This window comes from Clupea harengus, chromosome 18, assembly GCF_900700415.2.
Source record: "Clupea harengus chromosome 18, Ch_v2.0.2, whole genome shotgun sequence".
NCBI classification, from domain to species: domain Eukaryota; kingdom Metazoa; phylum Chordata; class Actinopteri; order Clupeiformes; family Clupeidae; genus Clupea; species Clupea harengus.
This window is the reverse complement of record NC_045169.1, coordinates 6,705,113-6,727,909: the sequence shown is the minus strand read 5'-3', so window position 1 is coordinate 6,727,909 and position 22,797 is coordinate 6,705,113. Positions and strand designations below refer to the sequence as shown.

Below are 22,797 nucleotides of genomic sequence, written 5' to 3'. Positions count from 1 at the left end.
AGTCGAACTTTGCAGTAGTTCCCCTTCTAATCAAAATCCAGACAGAGAATAGTCTAATTTATATTCTATTAATAGAATCATTCAGGGCATATTAAGCCCATTAGAGGAGTCCGTTATAAGCTATCATCCTGTATATAAATACATGACCAACATTTCATTCGAAACTTTATTTAAGGCTATAAATTGGGCACTGGAAAAATATTCACGTTTCATGAGAAAACAGTTGCAGTTCTCATCCCTTCCTGTTAGTGTCGGTAACGGGTCAGAAATATGGTCTCTTCAAATGACACTACAGACGAAGAAACGGGTTTGTCCAATCGACTTTCTGGAAAAAAGACAGCCAGAAGCGTCCACCACTTTCTCGGGAATATGTAGTGTACGTTATGAGCTTTCACGTGAGAGTGTTTTGGGTGATGGCTTCTATTTTAAACTACACCGCAAGTTTGGACTTCAATCTAAAGAAATTGTATCACAGCGATTTATAGCCTGCGCATGGCAATGCTACAACAGTCAACTTAAAACATGTTGTTGCTTTTACGCTTGACCAGTTTATTGTAGTTAACGTCACCGTCTCCGAGGTCTTGTGGAATCCTAATTTGATTAGGTTGGAGGCTAACATGCACTCTACGGGTAACATGACTTTTGGGCTAGCTACCTAAGGTCTGTTACGTCTTCGCCCTAAATGTTTTTATAGTAAAAGGGCCGAACAATGTCTCAACTACTGGAGTCAGAGGAGAATACCCCGCTGCTTAAAGGCGATGTCGATAGGTGAGCGTTTTATCCATTACAGAGTCATCTAGCTCAGAAGATGAGTTAGCTATGGCTATGTTGATATCGCTAACTCTGTAGTGCACTCCACAAACCTGACCTGTCAGCGAACTGACTGTCCTGTAAATCGATAACTTTGTGGCTTGACATGTTGTGGACGCGTGGCCATAATAGGTGCATTGTGCGAGTGAGATTTTGACTTCTATCCTGCAACAATTTGGAAACATCTATCTTTTAGCCTGTACCAGTTTGGCTGCCTGTACCAGTTTGGCTGCCTCCATTAAGAGTGCACGGTGTTCGTTGTGGACAGACCTGTGTATGATCGGAGGAAAACGCTGTACCAACATGACCGTGTAAAGATTGAATGAGTGACTGAGTTGTTTACAAACATTCATTTTCTATAGTGACGATGACGCGTACAAGAGCAGGTGGAGGTCCATTCGGGTCATGTACTTCACGATGTTTCTCAGCAGTGTTGGTATGTGACAATGTATCTGTTATGTTTGATTGTCATCTTGGGTTACAAAAGAGACAGACTGAGTTGTGTTTAGAAAGCATAAAGCAAGTTTTGATTGTATGGTGGTATGTGTTGTGAATTATAAAAAACTTCTTTATTTTAGGTTTCACTATTGTCATCACATCCATCTGGCCTTTTCTTCAAAAGGTGAGCGAAATGAACAGCAACAACCACATTTGCGGTAGAATTCTTAGAGTTACACCAACACATTCATTCTGAGATGTCATGGTTTGAATAAGACTGAGATTTGAATATTGAAACAAGCAGAAGTAGGTCAGGAAGTACGCTTGGAGGGTTGATGGTTATCTTTCCCAAAACAGACCATGAGAGGAAGCTAAAAGTTTCTTTTCCCCCCATAGAAACACAATGAAGTAGCCTTCTGAACTGAGATGCCTTCATGAGAGAGCCATTCACCTGACCAAAACAAAGACTGTATTCACCTTAGGCCAGAAAAGTACCGTGAATGCAATAATGCCTCTGTCTACTTCTTGAGAGAAAAAAAAGAGAAGTAAATGAATGAAGAAGGAGAAGAGAAAGATGCCCACACAGCTCAGAAGCCACCACCTAACTGAAAAGGAAGTGGGTGAAAAAAAGGATAGAACACAGCAAAATAGCTTTCCAGTCAGCAGGTTTTCGATGAATAATAATGACGTTAGATATGTTGATCTCTCCTGTGTGTGTTTATGTCCCAACTAAATAAGCAATATAGTAGGAAAAGTAAAATATTGTCTTTATCTCTCTCTGTCCTCAGATTGATGGTACTGCAGATGCCAGTTTTCTTGGCTGGGTGGTGGCTGCCTACAGCCTGGGTCAGATGGTGGCCTCGCCCCTTTTTGGGCTCTGGTCCAATCACAGGGGCTGCAGAGAGCCGTTGGTCTGCTCCATATTCATCAATGTCTCGGCCAACATCTACTACTCGTACTTGAACCTGCCCGCCTCGGAGAATAAGTACCACATGCTAATGGCTCGAGTATTTGTGGGCTTCGGGGCAGGTTGGTGACCAGTGTAGTTTTCTAGTACGATTATTCAATACTAAAACGACATTGTTATAATCTGATAACCTGTATGTTTTACAACACGTAATGGTATGTGGTAACCCCTTGAATGGATTCTGTGGATCCCCTTTAGGTAATGTGGCGGTGGTGAGGTCATATGTCGCTGGAGCCACGTCACTGAAGGAGAGGACCAGTGCCATGGCTAACATGAGTGCCTGTCAGGCGCTGGGCTTCATCCTTGGGCCAGGTGAGTGCATGTCAGGCTCTGGGTTTCATCCTTGGGCCAGGTGAGTGCATGTCAGGCTCTGGGCTTCATCCTTGGTCCAGGTGAGTGCATGTGGAATCATGGGGAGAGAGGGTCCTATCTTCACATTTTTGTCACTGTGGGAAAAGTTGTGGTTACATTTTTTAACATTACATTATTATTTGTGCTGTATTTACCCCTGACTTTCACAGTCTCATATCATTCTCACATACTGTATTTGAACCTAAGGCAGTCCTCCTCTTTGTCCACTCCCCGTCAAGCTGTCGGGATGAATATTTTTCAGATATTTACTTTATAGCTTGCTGTCTGTATGGACAATAAGAATTAAATTAGTACAATTAAAGTAGTATCTGTCATCCACAATCCGTGTGCATGTATTGTTACTACGGTTACTAGACCTTATAATGGTATGTATGAATTGTAGTGCACTTTTTATGGTTTCGCTCTAATTCTCCCTTGGGTTGTGACTAGCTTTGCAGGCTGGTTTGTCAGTGGTTGGTGAGACCGGCGTGTCTGTGCCCATCATCAAGCTGGAGATGAACATGTACACCGCTCCAGCCCTGCTGGCAGCATGCTTCGGCGTTATCAACATTTTACTGGTGATCCTGGTGCTCAGGTGAGGTCCAGCCCGTCCTTATTACACTGCTTTGGTATTGCGTTGTGTTGATTTTGCCATTTGACATAGTTGTAGCATGCATTTTCTTAATGGGAGCACTAAGACAACGGCAACTCGTGCTGCTTTGGCATTGAATCCATGTTATCATCACTTGGTCTCTTGAATCAAGTTGTATTTTTATGCTTTATTGTATGCACTGTAGTTTGTCTGATTTTACCAGCTTGTCATTGCTTTTATTTGTGCAGTAGAGAACATTTCGTTGATGACCATGGAAGGCAGATTCGATCAATCAACGACATCTCGGAGGGTAATTTGTGAAACTGAATAGAAACGTATTTATTTTGTACATGTGTATTAACACTGATAGAATCTAAATGAGCATGCCAAAGTTGAAGAAGGGACCGGAGGACGTAGTCAGGTTTCTGGAGTTTATTTCGGCGTGGAGACCCCCTCTCAGCTGGTGCTCAGAGAAAGGCCTACCTTACTGTATAAAGCACTTTGAGTTGCATTCTTTTGCATGAAAGGTGCTATATAAATAAAGTTTTATTATTATTATTATTATTATTATTATTATTATTATTACTGTAGACAATGTTGGTATTTATGCAATTCAGTCAGGTAGAATACAATAGGGGAGGGGATGACCACACCCTATTCAACACCTACTATGTTGTCTTTCTGGATAGAGCTTCATGTATCTCTGCAACACCATTCGGGATGCAATGGTATACAGTATTATGTTGTACCTTTCGGTACGCCCCCTATGGTTCAACGTGAACCGTTGTATTACGATATGTTTGTTATTTTCCTTTGATTTTCGAAAACTTGCATATTGCGCTGCAGACTGTAGGCTCTATATACATTCCGATCCACAGAACACCTCTGGAGCCTGTCAAGAATGTCCCTGGGGCTTATCAGCGCTCTGTATGCAAATAGGAGCTGGAGAAGAGAGCTAAAAACGAAATAATCTCTGCTCCAACTTGACAATGGCAAATGCTAGTTAACCTTGGACAGAGAGAAGCAAATTTAGAGAGCCATCTCCGTGTGGGAATTTGGATTAAGTGTTCAATATGACGACTATGGTAAGAAGACTAAACAAAGTACAGTCTGCAAACGTTGCTTTGCCACTTTTGGCTACTCGAGTGGAAACGCTTATAGCATAATGTCTCATTTACACAGCCATCACCCGAGCAAGGCCAAATGCCTTGTGCACAATGTCGGGGAAAGTGCAACTAAATGTGTGTCACTGCCCTGCAAGTTGGATCTGCTACAAACATTTTTGGGTTTATTTCTTGGCCCATGCTACACCTTTCCACCACGTTTCATAGAGATTTAGTCGTTTTTGGGTAATCCTGTTTATAGACAGAAACTAACAAAAGGCACCGACAATATAAAGAAAAAGCAGTAGGAGTATTTATAGCCACAGATTTGCAGCCCTATTCGGTGCTAAGTGACTCAGGATTACGTCACTTGATGGAACAAAATGAACTGAGTTACAGTGTCCTCTCCCACAGCCACTGCAGCATCAAAGCTGAGTGGTGATTTGTGAAACAAAAGTAGATTTGAACCATCATTCAAAAAGTCTGTCATAACCAAGTTTGATCATGTTGAACTTAACAGTTGTTATCATTGAGTTATCTTTGCTGTTGAGAAAGGACATGCCTTGGTATTCATTTGTTTAGCAGATATTTGTATCCAGGCCTTATACAGTGCAGGGAAACCCTGCATTTACTAATTAGCATGTTTGTGGTACTAAGCATGTGTTCTAGGGCACTAGACCCATGGCATTGGTGTTCGTAGTCAGGGATGAATAAGGATGTATGTGTTAAGGAATTTCTTTTTAACTCTCTCTCCCCCGTATCCTCAGAACGGGTGTCTGTTCCTTTGGACGGTGAGGGAGACATCGACCAGATCGCTGTGGTGACCTCCAATGTCCTGTTCTTCATCATCTTCTTCATCTTTGCTATATTTGAAACGTAAGTCTTGTGATCTAGTAGTTATTATTCAAGGTAAAATACAAATGGGAAATTGGTGTTTGTATAGCAGATGCCATCTTTAAGAAAATAACAGTTTAAGACAACGTTAGTGTGCATTCTTATTGGAATGTTTGTCACCTGTGTCTTTGTGTCCGTCTTTTTAGTATATCCACACCTTTGTCGATGGACATGTTTGCATGGACAAGAAGACAGGCGGTTTTGTATAATGGAGTTATACTGGCCTGCATCGGTTTTGAGTCCATCTTCGTCTTCATTGCAGTGAAGGTCATCTCCCAGAAGTAGGTTGAATTGTGGGTACAAACCACACATTCTGTTAACTGTAAGCTGGCTGTTATAACTTCCGCATGGTAGCTCTACCCTACATGTATGTCTGTCGAGTACAGAAGCCTCACATAGAATGAATAACTCTGGAACAAAGTTCTACAGATGTTGAGGCTAGATTAACAATAAGGTATTTCAAGAATGGAGTGATTGTGTTACATTTAAAGAGGAGCCATTTTTAGATTAGATAGATTAGATTAGATTCAACTTTATTGTCATTGCACAGAGTACAAGTACTGAGACAACGAAATGCAGTAAGATTTTTTTTGAATGACACCCATGAAACCGTCCGCTTCCCTTTTCCGTCAAAGTGTACTTAAAGCAGGTGTTGTGCGGTAACGGCACGAACAGTGTGATTTCTTTAACTCACACCTGGTGTTTTGGAGCCAGGCTTCAGCTGGAAACTTTATGATGAGAGTCCACGTGTGGGTACAAGTAGTTCAAGTCTTGGATACTGGTCTGCACAGAAATTCTATGCTGGCTGAATTGGCATCATTCATTTAACCTGTGCCTTCATTGGTGAAGACATTTCAGACTCAGAAAACATGTTAATCATTGTCATCTGTGGCAGATTCCCTCTGGCCTAAGAACTAATTAATGAGTGGGCCGTGACTCATTTCCTTGTTGTTATTTCAGGGTTGGGGACCGGCCCGTACTTTTGGGGGGTCTGGCCATCATCTTCTGCGGCTTCTTCCTTCTCCTTCCCTGGGGCAACCAGTACCCCAAGATCCAGTGGGCAGGTAGGCAGCACAAGTCCCATGTTTTTTTCCACTCCACAGTGGACCAATGTCAATACTAATGTGATATGACTGCAAGCAGAGGTATCGCTTAGTGGATCTCCTTTTACAGTACTGGAAGGTCTCAGATATCTATAATATAGGCGTATGCCAACAGAACACTGAATCCAGCCCTGTTACTATGGAAACCTTACAACATAAAACAATGTGAAAAGATAATGTGGACAAGAAGTGGAACAACTGACACTTCTCAGGGGTGAAACCTTTCTTTGTGAGGCAGTCCTGGCAGGTAGAGCAGGAGTGGAATAACAATATGATACAGAATCAAAAGACCGAGATGACACACCAGCAGAGAAAAATGAAGCGGAAAATGTTGGTACTTCATGTTAAGTTTACGGCTCTAGTACCACTCTTCTATAAAAGTTTGAATTTTAGAGCAACTATCTGTTGTCTTGTTGTAGTCCAAACACTCCCACCGTTAACGGTTCACTTTAACAGTGCAAGGGTTGCAGCTGGTCTGCTGTAATGCCCATTCCTTTTTTGGTTGTATTTCACGGTTCTTTACTTGCACCTTTGGAATTGACCTTGATGTTAATACCATTCAAGCAACTAAAATGGTGTCTTTCATTGACTGTCAACTTGGTGACGCACTAGCAAATACTAGCTTGACAACTTCAAACTTCTTTTGCCACCTCTGTTTTCGCAGCTTTCACATTTTATGTCTTGCGTGCATTCCTCTTCTCCTAGTTTTGAAACTATGTTTGTCACACGGGAACCTTGAAGGGCACACAGCTGTGTATGTCCTCATTTTACTTTTGGAATTCCTTGTCAGAGATAAATGTTGTGTGGTCTGATAGATATCTAGATATCTAAGATATCTAAGATATCTGAGACCTTCCAGTACTGTAAAAGGAGATCCACTAAGCGATACCTCTGCTTGCAGTCATATCACATTAGTATTGACATGGGTCCAAAACAATTTTCATAATAGGCTGAAAACAACCGAAACAGATGTCCTTAAAAGTGGTAGAAGACCAGATTCCCATGATTTGGGTAATCCAAAAGTAAGGTAGCTGTAGCTAATAAAGTGAACAAAAAGCAAATATTGACTATCAGGGATATTGTAGGAAATCCTAGACTGAAAGTGAGAAGCAATTTCCATCTGGGGAATACAGAGACAACTTAATATCCTTTTCCTGAGCTTTTTCATTTTTCAGACTGGATTATCTTGATTTTGGGCCTTCATATCCTCTGAAGTGACATTATTGCCTTATTTATAGCATGATTGTGTGTCGTGTGTTTAATTCATTACTCATTACTAATTCATATCCCTCCAAACACCATCACCTTCACAAACAGAAAACACTGCTTTTAACTCCACCGTCACACTCTCCCTCTCTCTGTCTCCTGCACACCCACAGACATCCATAACAACAGCCTCCCCCAGCAGGTGATGCCTGCAGCGGTGTTGGCGCCCAATGCCAGCGTGGAGCCCACGGGCTGCCCAGCCGAACAGGTCTGGTGCCTGTACACCCCCGCCATCCACCTGGCCCAGTACCTCACCTCCGACTTCATCATCGGAGTCGGCTTCCCGGCCTGCAACGTCATGTCCTACACACTCTACTCCAAGATACTTGGGCCTAAACCACAGGTAGTGCCCACACCCCCTCACACCCACAGCTTCTCTCTCACTGTCTCTCTCTCTCTCGCTGTCTCTCTCTCTCTCTCGCTGTCTCTCTCTCCCTCCCTCTCTCTCTCGCTGTCTCTCTCTCCCTCCCTCTCTCTCTCTCTCTCCCTCTCGCTGTCTCTCTCTCCCTCTCTCTCTCTCCCCCCCCCTCTCTCTCTCTCTCTCTCTGCTGTACTTACACATTGTTAGCCAGTCAGGAAATCCTTTCCCAAAAAAGAACATGTAATCCAAGACAAACACATTAACATTTTCCTAGTTTCGCATTATCCCAGAAGGGCAGTCAGCCCATGTACTGTACATTTAGAGCTTGAACTCTTGTTAAATAAACATTTTGACAGATCCTCATTAATTATTTGGGTTGGTAAACGGTGCGTCAGCTACCTGCAAAGTGTGACAGTTCAAGTGTGACTGTATGCATTGGTGTATGTGTACATAACCTTGTGTGTGTGTGTTTTTGTAGGGTGTGTACATGGGCTGGCTGACAGCGTCGGGCAGCGGTGCGCGGACTCTGGGCCCCGTGTTCGTGTCTCAGGTGTACACACTGCTGGGCCCTCGCTGGGCCTTCAGCCTCATCTGCGGCATCGTGCTGGTGGCCATCTTGCTGCTGGCCGGCATGTACAAGCGCCTCATCGCCTTCTCCGTCCGACACGGCAGGATAGAGGAGTGAAGGGGAGGGAAAGGATGGATGAAGTGAGAGATGGATGGACTTGTGGGATGAACGGACTTGTGGGATGGACGGATAGAGACTTTTTAACCTTTTAACACTTGTGTGAGTTGGCTTAAATTTAGTGGGACATTTTGCTCTGCTCTTTTGGGACTTTGGAGCCTGAAAGCGGTGTGCAGTAACTGACAGTGGAGACCCACAGGAAGAACACTAACCGATAATCTGTACAGCGGCATTGACTGCTGCCCGTTCCCAATAGGGAGTATAGCCTGAGATTTAAGCTCTGAGGCCAACTCTGACTACTGATTTCTGCCCAAACTGGTGTAACTAGTTTAGCTCACCTCATTCTTTGAATATGTGGAATTTCAACTGTTAAAACATGCAACACTCTTATGTAATTTACTCATTACATAGTGACAACATTCAGCCATCAAAGATATGAACACATTTTGAGGATACACAATGTAACAAGCAGTCTACTCGGCACCTAAAAAGCCAAGGCTAGATGAGATTTCTCTCTGTTGGACTATTTTCAGCATCAAGGTGTTTGGATATGTTTTCAAACCTCTTTAATGACTAAAATTTTACACTGTAAAACTGATGTTTGCTTGTTTTCAGCTGTGCTTGTACCCAGTTACTAATGCATTCAGTTGTTATTAATATTTAATTACAAGGTGCCTAGGACCAATCTGTGCATATTTGCAATAATGATGGTTGCAAATGGCCTACTGAAGCTTTTCTATTTGAAAAGAGAGTGTACAGTATTTTCAGACATGTAACTCTGAACAATGTCAGTATAATATTTAAAATAACTCTTTAATTTTATTACATTTTCAGAATACTCAATTTTAAAACACTGCGGTAACGAACCTGGTGAATAATTGGGTTGAATGGGTCATTAATATGTGGAAGTACTGGATATTCATTGTGTGTATTAAACACAGCTTACCCTAGTCACTGTATTTCTGTTTATATCTATTCAGTGTTTCGAAAGGTTTGTAGCAAAAAAAAAATGCATTCTTCCTGTAAGACGAAGGTCATGCCCACCAAACCTCAGATGTGCCCACATGTGGGTTCACTCGGTTCTCATATCCTGAATGACATGTGAATAATAATGAATAGGAAGACTTCAAGGTTAAAAAGGCAGTACCGGCTCAGACCACACGTGTGCACACTGAGTCGGATGAACCATCAATGAAAAATACATTGGGAAGAGCAGTAGACTCTCAGCCTGAATGAGAGGACGACACTGGTCTGGTCCAGAACATGGAAAGCATTGCTTTCATGTAAGTGTTCATAGTGTAATACCTACTCCAATCCAGGAGAGGGGCATCTCCCAAACCTTCAGTCTGTTGTGTAATCATTGTATTAATCAATATTTTACCCTGAAATATTGCATCATCAATTCAAAATGGCAGATGGGAGTGCACATGACCCTGTGACGTCTGAAATATCTGTCAAATCCTTTTTTTCTACAAGAAACAAATAATCTTTTTTCTGATCAAAATTATTAGTACTTTTATCAAAGCTTAATCAATATGGGTTTTTCACTTTTTTTTCTATGAGTGAAAATTAAACTGTCCACTGTAGTGGACGTCATGCATCAATGGTTATATTTTGTTTATTTTGACCCCATGTGTCAACTGGGAAAGATAACATTAGGTCATTAATATTATGACATATATAACTTCCGTGTAGTATTAACATGTGCTGGAAAGAATCCACAAGACGTTGCCAAAAGGTGGAGTGAGAAGAAGAAAGTCCTCCAGATCTTGCTCCCATAAGCTCTACAATGAACACCCGCGTGGGCAGCGGACATCTAACATCAGTGTGTGGTTTCATATTCGCATCGGCGTAAAAACAAGAAGTGGTACTTGTGCATTCCCCCCCCCCCCCTTTTTGGATGTCACCTGTGTGAACGCATGGATGCTGTACTGAAAAAAGCTTGGGCATTCCCAAGGCCCTTCTTGAACTCAATGCTTCAGTTGCTACGGCTACAGGTGAATGTGGGTTCTTTCCAGCGCTCCAGGGGAAGACCGAGTGACGCCACACCACCTGCAGTCCCAAAAAGACCGGTGACACGCCACGGGAAGTTAGCCAAAGTTAACAGATGTAAGGAATTCAAACCGTTGTTGAGACAAAGTTTGCAAGAAGAAAAAAAAAAACACACATTTGCCTGTGAAGTGGCACTGTGCTCAAAGTGTTTTGAACATTACCACACTCTGGAAAAAAAAACACACATTTTACACAGTTGGTACTCATTTCAATTCAATTTCACACACATTACCAAATGAAACTCCAGCAACACTACTTAAAATATATCATTACTTTTATGTTGTGATCGTATACCATTTTAACCTACTCATATAGATCATTCATGAATTGTACATTAATTTTACACTGATGTGATGTCCCTTCATATTCATACAATCTTACCGAAATGGTAAGAAAGCTTTTGTTTATTGTTAAATCAGTTTAATATGCTTGTCTACTGAGTATCTGTTTTACATGTGCAAAGTTTTGTGTTTTTGAATGAATGACTGATCAGACTCAAATTGAATGTTCAAAAATGATTGCAAATTTAAACTGTTAATGCGCGGTGTCCACTACAGTGGACAACCATGCATCCTCGTCAACATTATACATATTGAGAAAAAAAAAACAATTGAACAGGTCTTGTTTGGGGTAATAAAAAGTTTAAAAAAAAAGTCCGCCTCAGCTATTGAATGACTCCTGCATGAAAGGGTTAAGCATCCTGTTGTGCACAATGGGAAGTTTATGTAACGCTCCGCTTCTTCTTTCTCTGTGCTTTTCTGCTCCTCTTCTTGGCTGAACTTCTGCTGGCTGTGTGTGTTGGCCGGCTAGAACCTCTGCTCTTCCCCTTCAGTTGTGGCCTCCTGAGAGACCGAGAGAGAGAGAGAGAGAGAGAAAGAGAGAGAGAGAGAGAGAGAGAGAGAAAGAAAGTGTGAGAGAGAGACAGAGAGAGAGACAGTCCGTTACTCAGAAAGGTCAATAAGGAACGTGTTCCTGTTCTAGTTGACCAGTGTCAATCCCACTACTTCTCTTTTTGGGTTTCTGAGACCTGCTCAGTCTAGGTTCCCGTTTCATTCCTGCTGCTTGTTTTTGTGCCACTGCTTGTGTTCATACGCACAGGCGGATATGACAAGCTTGTTGTTGGTGTACCCTTTTGGTTTGAGACATGTTCTGACTATGAGAGTGTATACGTTGTTACTTCTTAGGAAATTGTGTGTGTGTGTGTGTGTCTGTGTGTCTGTGTGTGTGTGTGTGTGTGTGTGTGTGTGTGTGTTCTGACTATGAGAGTGTATACTTTGTTACTTCTCAAGAAATGGTGTGTGTGTGTATGTGTGTGTGTGTGTGTGTGTGTGTGTGTGTGTGTGTGTGTGTGTGTGCTCTTACAGTTTGTCAGGGCAGGCTCTGTGTTTGTGTTGCAGGCTGCCACAGTTGAAACAGCCTGTCTGGCCTTGCCTACAAGGATGATCTGGTAGGGCACAGCGACCACAAGAGGTGCAGTGCTGCCAAGCTGAGAGAGGGAAACAGACAGACAGACAGACAGACAGGAGGACAAAGAAAACAAAAGGAAGAAAGCTAAGGTAAATAGAGTGGCGTTTACAGAATTAAAGCTTCAGGACGTTATGTCTATGGCCAGTAATAGATTCCACTCTAGTAGGTTCTGGCCCTGAAAGTCAACAAATGACGGGTTGGTACACTTACACGGCTTCACACACTTTCTACAGTCGTCACAGTGTTTCCACTCTCTTCCATCCTGTAAGAACAGGGAGAAAGCTTTTGTTGAAGGAAATAATTATGAACTATAAAAGACACCAGTGACACACCAAAAAATGGAATGCCAATCTGCACCCGACATTTCATCATAACACCCATTTAAAGTCCATGTTGTCGATTTAGAATCCATATATCACCCCTGATTCACCCATACTTCTTACTTCCCCATTAATCCACTCTAATCTAGTTCCAGCATGCTTACCTTTGAGGGGCACGCATTGCATTCTGGGCAGTGCTTGTTTCTTGCCGAGACGTACCGCTCACAGATGGCGCAGAATCTGATTGGAGGAGGAGAGTATCGAAGATTAGATAGCTGCTGAAGCATGTAATGGTAAAATCGCTGAGTAACCCCCGGAGGAGAGCTCCACCAGAACTCTACAGATCTGAGGGTGGCCATTTTAAAATGCTAAATTGAATACTTGCGTTACAAAGAGGTTATTTCAGAACAGACCACACCGTCACATGCAAACGTGGTTACTGTTACCACCACAATGTGTGAAGTACAAATTTGTGAAGTAATGTTCTTTCATTTCATTTGCGTTTGGGGTTTATCCAAACAGTGAAAAGGGAGATGAAAGAGAACTGGGAAATTCAGTGTATTCGGTTATTAATTCATGTTTATATTAACGGGCTTAACATTTAGTTTTTCTAGAAACACTGCTTCAGAAAAGGTACAGTACAGGCCCTGAGTGTGTGTCTGTTTGGACTTGTATAGACTGTCATGTCACATCAGTGATGACCAGTGCTCCTCCTGGATACAAACTGCCCTGCAGCGGACTCGACCTTAAGCTAACCCGCCTGCTGCTAACACTCAGGCCGCTAAAGGACAGCAGATCTCCAGAGGAAGCACTGCAAGCTCTTGTGTTAGGTCTGGCGCCAGGCTGATGGCAATTCTGTCAGGCATGTTTGGAGGGTGACGGTTGCTTCACCTATAGCCCTCCTCCTCAGGTAGGACGACATCCCGGGCGGGCAGGTTTGTGAAGAGTCGTACAGGGGACTGCTTTCGACCCGTCTTCCCATGTTTGTACAGGGCATGGTTATCGTAGTCCACCTAGGGGGGAAGAACAGAATGTGAGGTAGGGACTAGACTGGCCTCTGTAAACCAATGCGGACTACATTTCCCTGTTATACAATGGTCCTTTAAGAGAGCTGTTCCCCAGCCTTTTTTTCTTCATACAGAAATTAACAATGACACCAGAATGAGGGAAATACCTAAATCCACTGATCGAACAGATATTGTGCACTTGATGTAGTATGTTTTTTGTGTAATACCTGGTAGTCCAGCATCGTAAATGAGGAGAAACACTCAACGATTCTTGCCTCAAAGAAGTAGGGGAAGATCCACACCATCGGCATCTCTGCCTGGCTATTCACTGCAGGGATGAAGCATAGTGTGTGAAAAACGCCGCCTAGCAAAAAAGACTGCAGGATCTAACAGGAATCACAGTTCAATTTGCTCTAAGCTATACTTTTTGGAATGTAAAATATTAACACCCTGATAATTAGTACTGAAGTATGTGTACAGATGAGTGTTATTTGGCCTCGGGCTCTGTAATCATTTCCAGCTTAGTGTGACGGAATTAGCCAATCAGACACTTCCTAAAAGAGCGAGCATGATGGGTAAGTCTGGGGAGAGAACTAACACTGCAAAATTACAGCAACTGAAATTCAGTCAAGTGTTAATGGTTACGGTCACTCCCACAATGGAAATCCAACTTGAAAGTATGTTCTTTCATGATCTGTATCAAGATATGTAGGGCTGTTTATAACAATAATGTAATATGCAGTGTTCCTTAAAGAAGGGCATAAGTCTTGGAAAGATAACTACCGCCCATAAATGACAGCAACAGAAACGCATGACTCTCTACAGTAGTGGAATGTAGTGCACGACCTCCCACCTGTAGTGCACGACCTCCCACCTGTAGTGCACGACCTCCCACCTGTAGTGCATGACTGCAGGCCCCTCCAGGCGTCTGCCATCTGTCTGAAGCTGTGTGCCAGCGGCTTCACCAAACCACCAAAGGGAGGGTCCGTCACCATGACAACCTTGCTCCCTTCCTCCTCTCGTAGGAAATCGAGGAACACCCCCGCTGGTTCCTGGTCAAGTTCACAAACTCATCAATCTCCAGGGTAACGCGACATAACATTATGTTGACGTGATTTTTCTAAAACCACTGTGCAGAACGCATCCCTTACTTTTCCACCAAAGAAGTGATGGTTGAACATGTTGTAGTGGCAGAACTCATCCTGGCCGTAGAACTGGGAGTACCTGGCAGAGGTGCAGAAAAAGGAACGCATAAGAAAAGATAAGGAATTAATTCACTTGAGGTGTGGCTGTTGTCCCAGCACCTCTGCAGGTCTGAATTTGTACACACACACACACACACACACACACACACACACACACACACACACACACACACACACACACACACACACACAAGTAATCCAGGGTGACTAACTCCATATTCTTCCCCCAGAGGTACAAAAGTGCACAGTCAGCATTTAAAGTGCACAGTTGGCGTTTAAGAGCAAGCTACTCTGGCCACACCAATGCTAATCAAGTTCTGCATAATAATTCTGTTTGAGGTAGGATCTAACAAACAGAGAAAAGCTCATAGCGATGGACAAGACATTGCATTTCCTGAGAGAATCAGTGAACCTTAAGGAAAACACGCTTTTATATAACGCTATCTCTTTCTGAGTTGCTACACTTTGCTCCCAAGTACCGTAGGTGGCTACTTAAGCTTTCTCTCTCACATGGTCTTGTGTGACCATGCACACACACACGCGCACAAACACACACACACACACACACACACACACACACACACACACACACACACTCACCCACACACACAAACAGAGAACAAAGAGTAACAGGTTCGAGCTTGCTGAAGGGGCGACACACCCCTTCCTCTCGTGCAAAAGCAGTCCGGTCATTGCAGACACAGTCAAACGAGAAGGAACAACACAGCCAACACACTTGACAAAGAAGGTACGTTGCCACTATGCATACGGATAATAAATGCTTTTCTGCAGGGCTACCATGCCATTGGGTACAAATTATGCTTGGTTGGGATCCAATGTACACATAGTTGAAAAACGAACTAACTAATTACGCTTCAGGAAACAAGAGGACTTTGAACACTCATTCTAGCTTCATTACTGCTGTAATGTAATTAGTTATTGAAATTTTAGAATGTTTTTCACTTAGCGGAGTTCAAGCAGTTCAAGAATGCTTAGGACTGTATCGGAGACATGTTGCAACACCGCGCTCTTGCACACTAGAGGAACAGGTTTAGAAACCACCACAATAAAAACTATGGAAGCGCAAATATGTTGCACAAAAGTTTGGATACGAGAGACCAATATAATCAATAATGTTAGATTAGAGACGTTGTGTGTGTGTGACTTAACATGGTTTGAAAGGGTTGTCATGCAAATATGCCACATGGAATTAATGAAATCCTGGATTGGACTCATGTTATCCTGTTTTTGTCGCCGTTTGTGTACATCTGCATTTACAAAGATGGAAAACAAAGACACGGACACAGCGCTCTCTACAGCCTTGGAGGAAAAACTACAGCCTGGCCAGTTTGGCCTGGGTCCTCGGGACCTATCTGGGGGGCCTGCAGTCCAACCCTACCCACGCTCCCCAAAACTGCTCCGCAAGACAGCACGTCCATCAGCACCACTCACACAGGTGAATTACTAGAGAGACGAGGTGCACTACGATGTCTATGTCAATGCTGAAGCTGACAAACATGTTTCTTACTTTTACATTATAGTGATACCCCCCAAGCCTACTCCTCATGTTTTACTGCCTGACATTTACCTCAGGATCAGGTATTTGTCAACAACAAAAGGACAAATTTGGGCGACTAGAAGTACAGAGAGAATAAAAAGGCATTTAGGTTGAGCTACACATGATTGACAAAACACTGCTTTACTTTTTATAATAATGTATACAAATCTTTTGTTTCGCTGCTGAATTTATGTTCACCGGATTCAACATTTCTTTTTCAAACACGGCCTCTCTCAAGTGTGTCATATTGATTGCAACTCTAAATAGCACTGCACTCTCTCTGCAGGAGCAACTGTCTAGACATCTGGAGGAGCTGAAGGCAGAGGAAGCCAGGACGGAGGCTCACCTTCAGTCCTTAAAGAAACGCAAAACCAACTTGTCTGTGAGTGCCTCCTCTTTTTAGAACGATAGACATATGAGTAACAAAGCAACAATTAACTTTTTAGTGCACATCAGCTTCACCTTCACACACCCTTCCATTCCCCTCCTGTCTCCACCCCTCTCTTTTTCACACCAGCCTTAAAATCATTGCACTGGTAACCTGTTAGTTTCATATTAGATTTCAAGATTATTTTATTAGTCTATAAATCACTCCATAGTCATGCACCTGAATATATGTCAGACATGCTCTCAAGGAACACACCCAATAAATCCCTGAGGTCTTCTGGCACTGAACTCTTAACTGTTCCAAAAGCCAGGACAAAGAGACAGGGAGAGGCAGCGTTTAGTTTCTATGCTCCCAGCCTTTGGAATACTCTGCCAAAGGACCCTAAGAATGGCTGAAACTGTGGAAACCTTTAAGCGATAACTTAAGACATGCCTCTTTAATCTCGCCTATTATTCTCTGTAATATTTATCTATTCTCAGTGGTCTGTGTGTGGGTCTGCTGTGCATGTGTGTATGTGTGTGCTTTTTAATATGTTTGCACTTCACATGATATGGCTTTTGTATCCCTCTGGAAAATCAGTGCCAAGCCACACCACATGTTTGCACCCACCCATTCCTGTGAGGCGCATTGTGTTAGCTCTTGGTATGAAATGCGGTGTGTAAATAAAGTTTGATTTGATTTGATATTTCCCCCCCCGTTCACCTAAATGTTTTTATTCCTGTCGTCGTGAAGAAAAGTGCCGAGGCGATGAAGCAGCAGGCGAAGGAACGGTTTGACGTGATGCGGGCCGCCCTGCAGCGGGACGAGCAGGCGGTTCGGGACTCCTTGGAACTGGACCGGCGAAAGGCCAGCGCCAAGCTGAACCAAGTCCTGAAAGACTGGCAGCAGCACCTGAGCCTGGTCCAGAGGAACATCACCCATGCTTTGGCGCAGAAGGAAGGCACAGCCAAATCAATGGTGAGATGAGATGAGATGTGATGTGCCATTCTTGGAGCAATCTTAGAGAGATAACAGAATGCGCAGTGCATCTGTAGAACGCACGCCTTGATCACGCCTAGATCTAAGTCGACTGGAATAATTGATTTTGAAAGATGGCAAAGCCTCAGATCATAACCACTACGCTTTTCTCTTATACACTCTTCATGTCATTTGACATGGACCGCTGATTTTTTGTCTTCATCCTTTTCATTCACAATTACATTTTAAATCACTTACTACATTTAGTACAGATGGTATTTAAACACACCATTCAAAGTGGTTGATTTTTATGTGGCCCTATTTTCTTTAAAAAGTTTTAATTATAATTCTATGATTTATTCTCTTTCAGGATCTGATAGAAGTGAGGTAAATATATATATATATATATATATATATATATATATATATATATATATATATATATATATATATTGTTTTTGTTTTCCAGATACTATGAAGTTAATTAAGTTGATCATGTGAACTATATTCTTCACATTTTATCATTTCACATTTTCATACAACAATATTTCTAGTTGCCATAAGAAACCAGATGCCGCTGAGGAGAGTATCAGACTGAATGAGGAGAGGTTCCAGAACCTTCTCAGGAAACTACAGCAAATCTCCAGAGACCTGCAGGCTCAGCTACAGAGGAAGACCTTCTTGCTCAGTAAGATGCCGCAAAGTGCCTCTGGTCCTTATCTGCAGTCTGCGCTTCAATTTAATTTGCATTGCATGTCAAATCCAATAACAAAAGATCCTAAAACCCCTTCTCATTACATGCAATCATAATCCTGAATGACTCAGAGAGTACCTTATCTCTGTCACACGCAGATGCATCAAATGTGGTGATTGACAGAGAGACCAGACATACACAGATCGCAGTCACAGGAGAAGGGCGGAGCCTGTGCATCTCTACTGAGGCATGCGACCCTCAGCGTCAGTCACACCCCCTGCAGTTTGACCAGGTGTACTGCGCCCTGGCCGCCTCAGCCATAACCAGCGGGCAGCACTACTGGGAGGTGGATGTGCGCTGCTGCCCCGCCTGGGCTGTGGGCGTGGCCTATGGCAGCCTGCACAGGAAGGGGAGGGACAACGGTGCGAAGCTGGGACGCAACAGGATGTCCTGGTGCGTCGAGCTCAGGGACGGGCGCCTCGTCGCCTGGCACAACGAGGGGCACGTGGTCCCGACGGGCATCCGCAGGCGTGAGCGGCCGAGCACGGTGGGCGTGCACGTGAACTACGACAAGGGCCAAGTGGCGTTCTACGACGCGGACGGCATGGAGCTGCTGCAGGAGTTCTCTGCTGTGCTGACGCCCGTGTTCGACCGCGTGCACCACCAGTTCATCGAGCCCCTCTACCCCGCCGTGCGCTTCCTCCGACCACAGGAGGGGCATGCCGGGACCAGTCACATGGAGATCCCTGACCTCACGGCCTGACTTCATCAAAATGACTTCAATCCTTACACAACATAAAAGGCATGCCCCGATCGGCAACAAGATGGTAACCTTGTTTAGTAGCTAAAGGTGTAGGTGGCACACTAAATTGGTAGTTGTAGTTTTAGGCAGCAAGCTACTGTGGATGTAGTTTTTTTTTTTTTTTAAAGCTGCTGTGTGACTATTCAGTCGCATGCGTTAATGCATGACTTTTTCCACACAATGTAAATATTAAATATCTTTCAGTGGTCTCCAATCTAATCCAGGTTTGTTCTCAGGAAAGTAATGCAAGTAAAATACTGTATAACAGGAATACATCTGGCAGTAGAATCAAGCTGATGTTGGCTGACCGCCACTTCTGCATATCACATATCACTTAACTTGCAAGTTGGGGCACATTTTAAATGAACAAGTACATCTGAAAACATCTAAATTTGCCTGATGACAACCAGAAGAGTGGAAACATTGTACAAATAAATTACAGGTGCTTAAGTTAAGCATGCAAACATTCTTTCAACACAGATTATCTCCAATAGCATATTGTGCTGTTAATGGCTTAAAGCAGCAATAAGGAATTCTGTTCCAAAACTAGCACGCTAACTACCTAAAAGGCCAGCAAAAACCTTACAAACACCACCAACACTGACACTTATATAAGCTTGCCAACACACTAACTGGTGTCTTTTGGCAGTATAGCTGGCAATGTCATGCTGTGAAAGCTTTTCTTCCATTTTTGCAGGGTATTCCAGCCCGGTACACAGAACTACATAGGGCATATCCTGAATGGCTAGTGGCAAAGACACAGGTGTTTATCTGTCCTTCACATGTCCTTATGCTATCAAAATGAATTTGAGGATGGTACCAAAACTAGTTTCCTATAAAATCATACGTCACAAAGTGTCAAATTGTTGCATAGTGTTACTTTAAAGCATGCTAGTGTATAGCAAATCGGAGTTACCTGAAATCAATATCCAACAGCAGGCTTCTTGTCGTCTCTGACGTCCCTTCCACATTTCTCAATTTGATCAGCTCATGAAGACTGTTATGCAAGAGTAAAATCTTTCAGTGATTTACAACTCCATAACTAGTGATCCATCAAGATTAATCATAAGAGGTATTTTACCTTATACACTCATGTATATATCCAAATATTATTAGAGGGGAATATTGAATTTCACAGCTTGTAACGGTATCCAAATACTATTAAAGGGGATATTGAATGGATTCTTGGTTGTGTCTAGACCAGGGGTTTTCAACCAGGGGTCCATGGCCCCCGGGTGGTCCGCGACGGCATTGCAGGGGGTCCGCGACATGAGCCTATGTTGATCAGTTCACCAATTCATTTTTTAATTTTTATAAATTCGCTTTGATATTTCAACACATTTCCAGATTACACTGACAAGTGCTACAGGCGGAATATGTGCGCGGGGGAGGGGGCGTGGTGACGGCGGTTAGTGATCTACCCTGATAACTGCACATATTTAAGTTTTATAGGCAGAATATCTGTGCAGGGGGAGGGGGCGCGGCGGTGGCTAGCGATGTACCCTGATAATTTCACATATTTAAGTGTTATAGGTAGAATATCTGTGCGGGGGGAGGGGGCGTGGCGGTGGCGGTTACAAACACGCACGCGCCTGCAGGCACATCAGTGGGCCGCAAATTACTTTCTAGTCAAAATGGTGGTCCCTGGGACAAAACCAGTTGAAAACCCCTGGTCTAGACTATGAATGATCAGTGTAAGAGACCCAACTCACCGAGGTGTTCCAACACATAGAATTTTCCGGAAGCCCAGTCTGGACAGCATGTCCAGGAGGAAGTGGCAGCTGCGGTCAGCAAACAGGTACTGTGCATTACTCTTCTTATTCTCCAGGGGGCACAGCAACAGGCTCGGCCTCCTCAGGCGAGCCACTGTGATCTCATCGGAGAGCTCTGCGTGGTGGTTGCTGTGCTCGTCCCAATCTCTTGGTAGGAGCAAAACCTGACAGTCGACACAGAACCTTCGCTGGTCCAGCGGGAGTGAGACAAACTCTCTGAATCTGAGGGGAAAAGGTAAAAGCAGACCATTTCAGGAAGAATGTATACAAACTCTCACACTCTGAAGTACACAGGCTGTGCTGTCTGAATAGTGTACACACCAACCACAGTGTTATGTGACTGGTACAACAGGACACCAGCAATAACAGTGTCATGAATTTCCATCCCAGTTAGCCAATGTAAAAATACTCTACAGTAGGGTCACGTGTAGTGTACATCTACTGAATGGCTCAGTAGCCTATAACACTACACATTCCTGTGCAGTGCAGGTACCTGGAGGTGTACTCCACATGAGTGAAGGGAGGTCTCTTTGAGCGATTCTCTTCTTCTCTCGCCTGCTGCCTTGCCTCTGACACCTGTAGCACATCAAAGCACATTTACAACTTACTGATGGTAATGATATGACTATGGCACAACTTACTGATGGTAATGATATGACTATGGCACAACTTACTGATGGTAATGATATGACTAGGGCACAACTTACTAATGGTAATGATATGACAATTATGGAAATAGAACACACACTGGCAAACAATATAGACTTATGGTGCGCTCATGGGAAACTGGGAAATATAAAGTTCCGACCTCCAAGTGACACCTGAACACCTGTCGAACTCGTAACATCCCAGTAGGAAAGTTGTTGTGGTTGCAGGTTATAGCGTTCTAACTCAATACTGGATTGAGTTTAGACCCAAAAAGGTCTACACAAATAGTGGCCAGGTACAAAAATCCCTAAGTTACCCTTTAAGAAAGCTTTATCGATCACTGTCTTCACATTGACTGCCCAACTAGTTCTTTCAACGTGTATTATCTCACGTCAAAATACAATTCACACAGTACATCATTATAAAATCCACAGCACATTCAAATCTTTCGACAACAACAATAGCAGTTCACCTTTTCATCCTCCCACTGAAAAAAATTGCAGTCTTTTCTGTCACGACACGCAGAGCACGCATAAAATCGTCTGCCACTCTCTTCTCCTTTGTTGACTTTTTCAAACAGCAGGGTTGGACCTGAAAGACAGTTCAGTAATAGTTACTCCTCCCTTTGCTTTGAAGATCGTAATTAAATTCACGACAAGACATAAAGTTATGGTTAACGTATTGGAATTGATTATTCTCACAGCTCCTGATGGTGTAAGCTTATTCAAGCACGAATTCACTTAAATACAAGCCGCAAGACTGTCATCTGCTATGTTATTTCATATGTACCATGCGGACATGAAGGTGCTTTTTTGTCGCTTCCTTGGTGGATGACGATGTCTATCCCGTATCCATCTTCGGAATCATTTCGTCTCTCATTCATTTTCATTGAATCCTTTAAGTCCTCATGGGTTTTAATAAATACACGTTGCTATAAAACCAAAACATTACACCCATGCTTAACAGTAGGCTGCCATATTGAAAACGTTCCTCAGTCCGTCGCACTTCGATGATGTCATAACATTTGTTTTTGTCTACAGTGTTTCCACAAAATTTAGTTTAGACCTTGACAATAGGCTATAATATAATTTTGCTATAATATAAAATATGTTTAAATACCATACTATGTTAACTGCAATTCACTATATTTTTTTGAAAATTCACTGATCACTACTTCAAATGAACGCCAGGTGACATACAAGACATGTATTCTCACCTAAGGTTTACCAACATATGACTCATATTATGGTTCGGCTACTAGTTAAATTATGTTTAAATCTAATCAAATCGCCCAGTAAAATTATAGCTACAGCTACAAACGTTACTTGGCTACCCCTGTCACAATTTTCTTTCATGA

General features: G+C 43.0%; 3 protein-coding genes across 3 annotated transcripts; 2 read left to right on the top strand and 1 right to left on the bottom strand.

Annotated features, from left to right (window-relative positions):
- Positions 1-307: 307 nt before the first annotated feature.
- On the top strand, positions 308-9,520 carry mfsd8 (major facilitator superfamily domain containing 8). The gene is made up of 12 exons (XM_012820408.3): positions 308-768; positions 1,173-1,246; positions 1,389-1,432; positions 2,037-2,277; positions 2,414-2,527; positions 3,017-3,161; positions 3,407-3,468; positions 5,029-5,137; positions 5,302-5,436; positions 6,116-6,219; positions 7,638-7,867; positions 8,364-9,520. The coding sequence occupies exons 1-12, from the start codon at positions 710-712 to the stop codon at positions 8,568-8,570; spliced, it is 1,524 nt and encodes a 507-aa protein (XP_012675862.2). The 5' UTR covers positions 308-709; the 3' UTR covers positions 8,571-9,520.
- A 1,358-nt stretch (positions 9,521-10,878) lies between these two features.
- zcchc4 (zinc finger, CCHC domain containing 4) lies at positions 10,879-22,441 on the bottom strand. Its single transcript, XM_031585200.2, has 13 exons — positions 22,230-22,441; positions 21,913-22,031; positions 21,286-21,368; positions 20,733-21,014; positions 19,937-20,017; positions 14,568-14,640; positions 14,312-14,468; positions 13,644-13,744; positions 13,301-13,422; positions 12,574-12,649; positions 12,300-12,351; positions 11,985-12,108; positions 10,879-11,464 (listed from the first exon to the last, which is right to left on the bottom strand). Exons 1-13 carry the CDS (start codon positions 22,327-22,329, stop codon positions 11,344-11,346), a joined length of 1,491 nt encoding a protein of 496 aa, XP_031441060.1. The 5' UTR covers positions 22,330-22,441; the 3' UTR covers positions 10,879-11,343.
- Positions 15,792-19,601, top strand: si:dkey-219e21.4 (tripartite motif-containing protein 72). The gene is made up of 6 exons (XM_031585202.1): positions 15,792-16,077; positions 16,466-16,561; positions 17,300-17,524; positions 17,895-17,911; positions 18,079-18,212; positions 18,377-19,601. Exons 1-6 carry the CDS (start codon positions 15,811-15,813, stop codon positions 18,979-18,981), a joined length of 1,344 nt encoding a protein of 447 aa, XP_031441062.1. The 5' UTR covers positions 15,792-15,810; the 3' UTR covers positions 18,982-19,601.
- Positions 22,442-22,797: the final 356 nt, after the last annotated feature.